This window comes from Prionailurus bengalensis, chromosome B4, assembly GCF_016509475.1.
Source record: "Prionailurus bengalensis isolate Pbe53 chromosome B4, Fcat_Pben_1.1_paternal_pri, whole genome shotgun sequence".
Taxonomy (NCBI): Eukaryota; Metazoa; Chordata; class Mammalia; order Carnivora; family Felidae; genus Prionailurus; species Prionailurus bengalensis.
Window position 1 is genome coordinate 55,761,468 of NC_057358.1, and position 12,264 is coordinate 55,773,731.

At 32.5% G+C, this 12,264-nt stretch overlaps 1 protein-coding gene across 1 annotated transcript in view; it reads right to left on the bottom strand.

The window, feature by feature from the left end:
• C2CD5 (C2 calcium dependent domain containing 5) overlaps positions 1–12,264 on the bottom strand; it is a 100,515-nt gene that overhangs the window by 43,281 nt on the left and 44,970 nt on the right. Inside the window, 1 exon segment of the mRNA XM_043563595.1 lies at positions 9,806–9,914. Coding sequence (XP_043419530.1) covers positions 9,806–9,914 — 109 coding nt within the window.

The following is a 12,264-nucleotide window of genomic DNA, read 5'->3' on the forward strand; positions in this document are numbered from 1 at the left end:
TAAAGAGTTACACAACATGGGAGCTAAGGAAGCAAATGGCATATGTCCACACTCCAAAGAATTTGTTAAATTTTGTTTTTGGCTTAAGCAAAAGCTCAGAGAACAAAGGGTTTTGCAAAGCAGATTCAGCAGACAGGAGCCAGAAACAGTGGATATTTTGGCGCATGCTTGGATCAGGTGACAGTACAGACTGAAAACTATGGCAGCTCACTGAAATGGTTACAGAAAGTAATGGCCCTAGAGTCTAGGTGGAAGCAAGGCAAGCATACAGTAGGGAGCACTTAATCACAAACTAGGAACTGAATCAACAATAATTATCTACAACCGTAAGCAAGAAGCCAAAGGATGAATTTTTTGGCTATTAAATTTAGGGGTTATTTAATTAAAATTAAGAATCAATTTATTTAATATTGAAAAAATTAAATTTATCTTCAAAGCCTACATTATATTTATATCAGAGATGAGCCAAAGAATATTCACTTAGTAATTATGACTCAGCTTTACTTATTATATCTGTAAATTCAGAAATATACTATTTAATCCCATAATGGGATTTTTTCAAGCTTAAGTAACTGCTAACTGCATTCTTATAGGAAATACACTGGTTGAATTTGAATTGTGTTATTCACTCTCCAAAAGTCAAAACTGAGGATCTATCATACTCATATAAAAGGCAAAATAAAGAGTCTGGCTTAAAAATTTATGGCAACTCTACATACCACTCGTGAAACTAGATACAATTTAGTCATTTGAAGTATATACAGCTGAGATGTGAAGGTCACAATTAAAAAACATTTCAGAGATGTCAAGAAAAAAAATCTTCACTTTAAATACCATGCTCCTCCAAATAATCTATAGAACTATTTATAATTATAAAAAGATCTCACTTTAGAGGATATTAAAATTTATGTACTATATAAATTATATTTCATACGATGTTGTATTTGTATTCTATGGGTCAAAACTCTTCATAGATAATATCACAAATCTTTTAATATATCCTTTTATTTATAGGCATGCACTGTGCTCTAGATCAATACCTCACTGATGCTTCTTTTAGAGGTACTGTCTGCACATTTGGGTTGACATCACAATTAATTTTTCTTTACTGTTACTTTTCTAGAGCATGGACATAGCTTGATATCTTGCCATCTTTTTAACATTTTGTCTTATTTCTGAAGTACAGGTAAAACTGGTAAAGATTCGTAAAATGATAATAATAGCTTATATCTCAGAAAGTAAAGAAGTGAACAACTCAATATAATACGCCTTTATAAAACTTAGTCCCTTTGAGATTTTAGGCAATCACACACTTGCAACTAAGAAAAACTGACTACCTAAAGTGTTCAATTTAATTCTATTTTTACATAGCTCTGGAAGAGAATAATTCTTCCCTTGAGAATCTTTTAATCTGATTGAGAGAAAAGAAAATGGACAATTATTCAATCTAATTTTTAAATAAACGAGAGGAGATAAAGTGTTAGGTGGGCTCAAATAAACATTTTTAATACAACAATAATCTATCTTGTTAATGGAAGCATTAAAAAGTCACATTCTTAAACACTTTAAAGTAATATTCCAACACAAAACAACTCATTGAAGAACACAAATTTCCCTAATGAAATAGAAATTAGAGAGTTCAGGTTCAAGTGTGTATACCACCTCAAACTAGGTGGGGATTCAGTACCAACCTAGGAAGAACAGTCCCATCATACAGTAAGTGATGTGCAAATTCAGAGCAGACATCAAGCTGCAGTAATTTGGGATCTTAGGATGGTGGCTGGGATATAATCCGTGTTAGATCAAACTGGAGTCTTCACTATTCATAAAATAAGTCAGACACATAACTACTCCTTATCTGTGAGATTTCCCTCTTTATACATGGAGAGAAGATTACATATAACATTTACATACTATATTATAATATTGTAATTAACATCCAGTATATTAGACATATAAAGAGTAAAATTGCAAAAATAAGGAAATTACATGTCTGACTTTTTCTTACAGATAATAAAGAATGGAGAGTAATTGGTATCCAATGGAGAGTAATTGGTATCCATTATATGTAGACAGAAAAATTTGTATTACATTTACATGTTGCATTACATATAAAGAGAAGTTCACACATTATACATGCTATATTTACAAAGCCTTCTTGAACTCTATATATCTACTTCCTAAAACCCTCATTAAAATACTTAAAACCAAAGTCGGCTTAACTACTTTAGGCTTAGTTTTGCACATCTGCTTGTGAGTACCTCTCAGATGGAGTAAAAAATAACTACTGAGATCATCAGTAGAATTCAAGTTCCAAGAAAGCCTATCTCCATTTAACTCCTCCTCCTCCTCCTCCTCCTCTACACACACACACACACACACACACACACACACACGCATGCACGCACAGCAAAACAGTGCAAGAAATAGCTTCGATTGGCTGTGCAGACAGGGTGTCTGCCTGGCTGAACAATCGTGTTCCCAATATCCAACATCATGTTCAAGACATGGTAGGCACACCACGAACATCCATGAATAAAAGATTTTTACTTACAACTGAAAAAAAAATTAGATTATCAGATTGATATATTCTATAAATATTTCCCTACACATTGGTTGACTCACATTTTGAATATGTTTAAAGCATATAAAATATGTTTAAAGTAATAATTACACTTCTTTTTCTTGGTTTTGATTATTATCGCCCCCGAAGTAAAGTAAATATTCTAAACAATTACAATTCAGATGAGTAACAAAAAAAGAGTAACATTTTCTAAATTCAGACCACTAATCTAAAGCTTTCCTTAGCACTAGCAAAAGTTCATTTATTATAAGATTGAGAAAATCTTAAGTATAATACATTCAAAAATCTACAATCTAAAATAATAAAATAGTGGTGCCCGTGTGGCTCAGTCGATTGAGCATCGGACTCTTGATTTCGGCTCAGGTCATGATCTCACGGTTCATGAGTTTGAGTCCGTCATGGGGCTCCACACTGCCAGCGCGGAGCCTGCTTTGGATTCTCTCTCCTTCTCTCTCTGTCCCTCCCCTGCTCACTCTGTCTCTCTCTCTCAAAATAAATAAATAAACATAAAAAATTTTTTTAAATAATAAAACTTTTAAAATATTCTCAAAAACAAAAGTTATCTAGTTTTAAACAAACTGTTTTTACTAACTCAGTACTTGAAACATTCACTCTTAAAAATATTGTCTAAGTTTGGAAGCTCTTTCAAACTAGTACTTTCCAAACCACATTATATATCTATTTTATATTTCCTCTTGTTGCTTCCCGATAAAATATCTAAGCTCACATGCATCCTATATAAAAAAAGAATAACAAATTTTCATCAACTACACTGAGGCTATTGCTAATTAAAAATTATATCCGTACACTATCCAGAAATACTTTCAGTGGTAAACTCAGAAGAGAAAAAAGAGATCATAGGCATTGAGAGACAATGAGCTAAGACTTTTAAAATCTACTCTGAAAATATTTTTTATAACTCAACTTTCAAACAGACTTGGGTTTCCAAAAGATAGGACGCAAACGCTCACTGGGGCTTTAGACTTGTAGTTGTGTAGGATAATCCTAATCTCTCTTTCTCTCAGCTCAAAGTTGCCAAGAGACAATTTCACTTGCCACATTTTACTAATGACCAAGTCCTGCTGATTTTACATTTAAAATATTTACAAATTTATGGTTAAGAGTGTAAGCCCTGAAGCCAGAATAGTTAGGTTCATGCTGTAGCCCAACAACTACCTATTTTACTTTAGGAAAATTATTATTTCATTTTGCTCATCCACAAAATAGGAAAAATGTCTACCTCAGAGCTGTGTTTTGAGAACTGAATGACCTACTACCATAAAGCACTTAGAAGAGTGCCAGGCACACAGTAAGTGCTCTATAAACTTTAGCTCTCCTATCACCACCAAATCCTAGGTCACTCATCTGGCCAGAAATACTACAGTCAACTAACTAGCCTCCCTATCTCTAGTCCTGCTGCTTTTAAATCCATTCTCCATGCTATAATCAATGATCTAATACAAATGTAACCATTGGATACCCTGTCTTATTCCTATGCCGGCCCTGTTCCTGGCATGTCACGATACAAGATTTGCACATGGTGTCTCCTCCTTCCTAGCAGCAAGATTCATCTTGTCTTTCTCAAAGTCTGTTACCAAGCCAGAAACATAAGAAGGAAGATAAGAAAAAGTAATACTGTAATTTTAAAATAAATTCTCAGATAATTGAAGTTTTTTTTTTCCTTCTTCCTGCTCCATAAAAATATTTTCTATCACTGTAGTTAACACAACCTAGGACAGCAAAGCAGTAGAAAAAAGGACACACACAAAAAAGCTGAACTAACCAAGACATTCTGTATTCAATGTCAAACAACAGTATGAAGTAACTATGTAAATATCACACAAGTAATGGCTAGGATATTGTTTTGTAACACAGTGCTAAAGTTTCAGAACTACATTAAAAGGATGTAACAACATACCTCCAAATACACTGTCTGAAGTATAAATGTTAATCTCTTATACATCCTTCAAACTGAGCTCAAGAATTATATCTCCAAGCTTCCCTGCCACATAGTTAATTTATGCTGTCCTCGTTAGTTCTGTACCTTGTATCACACCACACCACACCATACCACACACCCACACCACACCACACCACTCAGTAAACCATTAACATGTTTTTCTAATCTCCCAGAATATGACCTTTTTGTGAAAACAGGGTTACTGGCATCTTTGCACACCTATCATCTAGCAAACTGGCACAAAATAAACTCTAATAAATGCTTGCATATCATATTTCATGAGATACTATTGTGTGATTAAAAATGTTTTCCTATATCTTTCCACATTTTAATGTTTCTGAAATAAGAATGTCTAATAGTTAATATATTTAACATGGTAGTATTTCCTTCTCTTTCCTCTTGGGAAGCTATCATTAATTGATGATACCTTACATAATAAATGGTGTCAGAGAATCCAGGAAATACAATATTGATGAATAATTTCTCACATTAATAAAAATTATATCAACAATTATTTTTTTTTACTGATGTGGCCAATTACTGATTTTCTACAGTAATATAGGATAATAATGGCTAAATATTCCCTAATTACAGAGAAGAATACATAAATGATTTGAATACATTTATCATATTTTTGTTCAGAATTATATTATTTTTCCTAAACTAATACGAAAATCACTCTGACTTCTGAGTATGTTCCCCTACCATAAAGATTCTAATATCTTAGTCAAAAGCACAGAACTATGAGAACATTAAACTGAAAGTGTCATCTTTTATTTTTTTTCTTTAAGATTTTAAAATAATCTCTGCACCAAACAGGGGCTCAAACTCTCAAACTCACAACCCCAAGATCAAGAGTCACATGCTCTACTGACTGAGCCAGGTGTCCCTTATGTTCTTTTAATATTTCTGTAATTCATATCCATCTTTTTTTCATACACTTACTACCTGACTTTATTTTAAATGATGGCAAGATATACTCTTTCCTCAACCGTGTTTCTCCTTGCCAAATTCTGTAATTCTGCTTACAGGCAACAAAGTATTAGACCTGTAAGATTTAACTGCTTTTCTACTTTCCAAGACTGTTCTATCATCTAACACACATCTCACTCTAAACATGTTTGCCCTGACAAATTTTAAGCTCCTTAAATTATTAATGATCACTCTGTTCCCAATGTCCTTTCCCTACATAATTAGGCTTTTTCTCTTCCTATTCACTAATCTGCTTAATTTTTAAAAATATATTATGTTTATTAAATGAATCCAGCAGGGTATTTTTCCCACTAAAAACCAAGTATAACATATTCCATTCAAAATTATTATTTTAATTTTAATCAGTGTGATAATATACTGGCAAAAACTTGGACAGGAAATAGAGGTAATTTCCCTGATGACTTACCAATTGATAATCCACAAAGATTGGACCTTATCAGATTGTTTACTAGACTGAACTTAGGTAAATCTGCATGATTAACATGAGTTACTTCAGAGTCGAACATGTGTTACTTACATCAGAACTTACATCCTGGGCTCCTAAGAACAAAAAAGTTTACAATATTGAAAAGATTATGGGATATTATCTAAAAGGTGAGCCTCTTAGTGTCTTTGTTTCTCTGTAAATAGATATACTTTCTGACACAAAGAACTGGTAAAATTCTTTAGGCAAAATACCAGCTTCTGATACTGAATCAAAATGGTTCCATTATTTAATTCCACAAGTAACATAAAAATTTAGATATTTATATTAAGAGAATATGCTTTTATCAAAAAGAAAAATTGGCTTTGACTCTAAACCACATCATCAGCTGTAAGGTTATCTTAGTTTCTCTAAAAGCTACAAACTATATCCACAAGTAAAATTACTTAAAAAGAAAATTATATTCTCACATGGAAGGGGAAGGAAGGGAGCTCATGAAAGCTGTTCATCCCCCCCAAAATCTCTTACTTGCCAAATTTTGAAACACTTCTAGAATTATAAAAAAAATGGTAATAGTTGTACTTTCATAGTATTTATGGAATACTAAATATATTCAAACCTAAATAAAGTTTAAACATACTTTAAGTTTATCAAGCCTAGCCATTTAATACTAATATTTAACAATTAATATTTCTTTAATCATAAAGCTAATGTCTATCTCATTTACCTTATATGAAGAAACTATCCAAAATGTAATAAATATAATTTAAATTTAGCATTCTGAAAGCTAATTACCTAAAATAAGCCATTTATAATTTATGGTATTTCTATGGTTTTGGTTAATTCATTTTAGTTAACACATTTTTATATTTGCATTTCCATGGGAACTGTAAGAGTTATAACATATGTACTGCAGAATGTGTCTGTATAACTGAATTGATATTAAATCTATTTAATCTAGAACATTTCTAAAAACTTCACTGAGCTGCCATAATTTTTGTCAGCATATGTAGTACTGAATGACCATCAAAATACCTGAATTGAAACTATTCCAGTCTAGCAGTTTGTAAGATCTTGTGTTACCCATAATTCCGACAAAGGCTGAGTTCAAAACAGCAAATTAGTAGATCAGTTTTAGGTGCAGAATAGTAGGAAAAAAACAAAACAAAAAAAAAACACTACAAACAAGAACACAATTGACAATACCACTCGACAGGAACTGGAAAGACACAGACAGCAGAGTTAATAAGAAGTAGAAATAGAAAGAGAAGAAGGAGCATGCTATCATAATCTAACATTAACTAAAGTCTAATTGTTTGAGATAATGACCTTGATTTTTAAAACCACCCCATTCTTTTCCTTGTTGTATATATCATGTTTGCTTAATATTTAACAAAAGAGAAAATTCTAAAAGAACTCCAAAATAATAATCCATAGTTAGCAGGTGGTAGTGGTTTTAAAATAAGATTTTTTTTCCTTCTACACTCAGTGTAAAATGAAAATTTCCCGCATTCACTAGTCAAAAAATAACTGCAAGATTGATTTGAGAGTGCAAATACAGCACTTTTAACATTAGCACATGCATTTCAATCCATTGTAAGTTTCTCTCAGCAGAGTAACTGAGTGTCATAAAATTAATACATCATCATGGTAGATGCTAATCTAGAGTTCTTTTTGTTTCAACATTCAGCGTTTTTCAACAAATTAAATCCTTTTCATAAATAATTATTTATGAAACATTAAGAACATTAAAAAAAGTTCTTAAGAGAATGTCCTTTTTTAATGCATCATACCTACATAAAACCCCCAAAATGTGATATTTATATCAAAACAATGTAATATTGAAACCATTAGAATATATAGCTGATTTGTATTTAACTGAAAATAAAACAAAATTAAAATATAGCTTATATATCATGAAAGAGCATTTATATATCTATGCCCATAACCTTTTGGGAAACAGCATATTAGTAACTGAAAATTTTTGAATTTTCATGTGAATTGAAAAAATTTCTGAAAGGGAAGGAAAGGAAGAGAATGCGTAAGCTGATAATTACAATACACAAATTGTATTCTGTAATAAGGAATACTGTTTTCTTCCCTGGGCCTGGATTCTTACATTTCTCACACCACTAGAATAAACTGGCAAGTATGATAAACCGTAAAAAAGACTTTGTTGTAAAAAGCAATGTGATTTTAAATATAGCTCTTTACTTATTTAAATAACCCTTGTTTGTTCTCCCAGACTCTATAGCTTACTCAGAGTACATGGAAGCAACAATAAAATAAAAATGTTTTCAGTAAACAGAAGATACCACCAACAGTTAAATATACTCCTGAAACCATGTTTGGAGCTTATGAGTGGGTGCCAGCTATCAAAATATTTGAGTCAATGGTGCATAGAAACACAGGTAACAAGCCTTGGGTCACACAGTTAATGTCAGGTGTATTAACTCAGTATTTCCTTGCACTTTCCAAATAATTCAAGTTCCCAAACACAAAGATACGGAACTTGCAGTGTCTTCAATGTCTCAATACATTAAACTGGCATCATTCATATATAGAATGCCTTTAATTACTGCAGAATATACAATACTACGTTAAGAAAATACCTCAAACTGGCCAGAAAAAATAAGGAACATCGGAAAAAAATAATAAACCAGAGAAGAAAAAGAGAAGACTAATGCTTAAAGTATGTATTTGTTCAGCTTCAGAGTTAAATAATCCTAGCTACTATTGCTCTCCTAAAATCTCATTCAGGGTCTGGAAAAAATTCCATTCTGTTTCTCTATAACTATTAACTCCAATGACATCAAACCACTTTTACTTTTTTTTTAATTAAAAAAAAACTGCATTAACTTTTTCTTTTTTAATTTAAAAGGATGGTAATGCTCTGTATCCTCAAAATCACTATCAGCAATGTTTTACATAAAATAGTTTCAAAGCATTTTATTCCTTTTGTAGCTGTCAGTACAAGCCTCAGGAAGAGGTTATTGGAAGTGACAATTCAAAATTTTCAAAAGCATGTATGCATATGTGCCAAATAAGAATACTAACATAACTTAGGTCTAAGGTATATCATCAAAATAATAAGTGGCTTGAATGAGTTACTGGGAATCCAGTCAATGAGAGATGCAAGAAAACGCTCCAAACAGAAAATTTCTACCACACTTTTCATGCTTATTTTATATTCAGAAAAACCACCAAAGCATTCCTAATCCAAGGGCCTGAAACCGAGACTGGTTTGAGGCCTTTCTTTTACAATCATGGCCCCATGTTTAAAAGAAGTGGCCTACTCTTCTTACCTGTTTGCTTATATAGAACAAATAGCTACAGAAAAGAGATCTTTTCTCTACGAGAAAGCAGACAGCACTTTTTTTTTTTAATTCTTAGACAATACACAATGTTTACAATTAAATTTCAAAAGAACACTTGCTTTTAGGAATAAGGAAATTACTAAAATAATCCACAAAGAGTTACTGCTAATGAAAACAATTAACATCTTAAGATAAGGGCTGCAATGGTCAAACTGTAAAAATTTATTATCTGTCTGGGTCAAATAGCAGACTCAGAAGTTAATTTAAGGATTCCCTCAAAGTGTTAACTAGGCCAAAAATGAATCAAAATTTGTTTTATATAAAAAAGCAACTAAAATATACTTCTACTTATTTGATTATTTTTAATTAAGATTACTAGAAATACTTAAAGCAACATGTGCCAGTTTATACTTTCATTTTCATTTCTCTTTTCAGATAGATTTGATTCTTTAAAACTATAAAAATAAGTTTTAATAACCACAGTTAAAGCAAATGAAACACTGAAAACAAACTCTTAAAGAACATACCAGGATTGTGGATGCGGTCCAAAAGCTTCACAGAACGTGCACTAACAACACCCCCAACATGCACGAGAAATCCAGGAGGGAATGCCGTCAAGGTAAAAAATGGAAATTCCTAGTAGAAAGAATGGGGGAAAAATATAACTTGACCATGTGCAAAGTACAAAAAATGTGCTTGTTAAAAAGCCTGACCCCTTTAGATTATATTCATATTGTGAGATATGAATTCTATCTGTTAACAAAAGGCTACCAGTTATACCTCACTCATGCTTTGTAATTAAAAGTTTCCTTGGATGTTTGGAGTTCCTAATCCATTTTCCCATATATATCATGTTACACAGAATCCAAACACTCTTCTTATCAATTCTCAATGAGGAAAAAAAAAAAAAAAAAGGTTCTCAGAGTTCCAGTTTGAGATATGTGAACACACTCTTCCTTTCTCTCAATCTCTTACACTGATGCAAAATCACAGTAAGATGAGGGGATTCGCCTGCCCTTCTACTTCGGGTCTGCTTTGCAGTGGGGTAGACACCTCCTCACATACACACACCCAATTCCAGGCTACTGGTAAAGACTCTGAAGGACTGGTGCAAGAGATCTACAAGAATGTGGGACTGAAGGAGGAGTGACAGAATGTGCAGTGTGGGTTAAGAGATTCACAGAAAAGGACAAATACCAAGTTGAAGTGGGCAGAGAATCACTGTGTGAGATTATTTACTCTATCAACAACGAGCAGCAGGAGAAAACTTAAGTACACAAATGTATATTAAGGAAAAGGGAGAAGTATGCAGATGACAGCAAGGGAGGCAATAAAATTCCACAAGTTCTTCCAAGTTTTATTCTCCCCTTCTCTCTCAGGGATATCTTTCAATCTCATCAATACAGAGGCAAGAGAGAAATGGTAGAGAAAGGAAATTCATTGAAATAGCACCAGGAAGAAAGGGGAGTTCCAGTGGCTCTCCAAATATGGAGGCATCTCATATTACACAAACTGGATGCAAGAAAACGAAAATTAGTATCCAACTCAAATGGCTGCAAGATTAACATAGATCACTTAAACAGAAATCACTTACCAGTAGCCTCAGCTATTCAGAACATAACTTAGAACTGGAAAATAAGCCAACCAGAACTCTCAACAGTCAAAGAAGAACTGTTACAGTTCCAAGTACTAAAGGTTATGTATTTGATTCATAAGAGATCCCTATAGATCATATCCATACTATGACATACAGCTATTATAAATATACAATTATAGGAACGTATTTTAAAATCTATCAGTATCTTTTTTTCTGGACAACAGCAGATTAAATGCAGCAAATGAAAGCTGGGAGATAAAGAGATACAGAGTACTACTAGAAGCAAGCACATTAAAAGCAGCAAGTACCGACTGAGTGCTTAAAGCATGGAGAATACAAACTCACCAAAGCATAATTCACAAAGCACAGCAACTTGGAGTCATTTAGCACAAAGGCAAACAGTCCTGCACACTTCAGTAACCCATTAAGATATAGTATAAAATACATATTATACATATGTGTCTATATCTATAGACACACATGAATTTAGAAATAAATTCAGACAGAATTTGTAAGGAGTCTTTAAATTAACAAGGGTAAAAAAATCCTAGGCTACATTAAAAAAAATTAAAAATCAATCTATGGAAATGGATAGGTTTGGCCCACCTGATAGGCAAAAGGAAAACCATGAAAAGATAGGAGAACCTCAATTACATTACTATAAAATGTTTAGTCAAAATACCTCCTTACTTCCAATTGAACTTTTTAAACGTAAGTTTTAAATGGGAAATATATAAGTAAACTTATGCTATGAGAAATTTAAGTATTTTAAGTATTTAGGCCTCTAGGATTTTTGTTTTTCAACTTTAAGTACACAGTTTTTAAATTTTCTCAAAATACTGAGGTCAAAGTATAAAAAAAACACTTTGCATTTAATCTTTATACTTAAACATTTTGAATATTCTGGACAAGAGACACTGGAAATAAAATTTTTATAAGCTACATGAAAAGCTGTACTTCCTTCTAAAACTAAGAAATAAGTTAGGTAAATTGACATATTAGAAAACATGTGCATATAAGAATTTAGGTAAGGGGTGCCTGAGGCTGAGTCAGGTAAGCATCCGACTCTTGATTTTGGCTCAGGTCATGATCTCACAGTTCGTGAGTTCAAGCCCCATATTGGGTACAGCCTGCTTGGGATTCTCTCTCTTCCTCTCTCTTTCTGCCTCACCCTTGCTCATGTCCTCTCTCTCAAAATAAAAATAAAAATAAAAATAATTTTTTAAAATAACTTCAAAAAAACAAAAAAGAATTTAGAGAAGTATAAAAATGAACCTAAATGATTTTTCTACTTGAGATTCTGACTCTTCTCCCAAATTCCAGAAGACAGATAAAGGGATAAGAAGGAAAGCATCATACTAGAGCTGGTGGTCATAGCAGAAAAAGTAG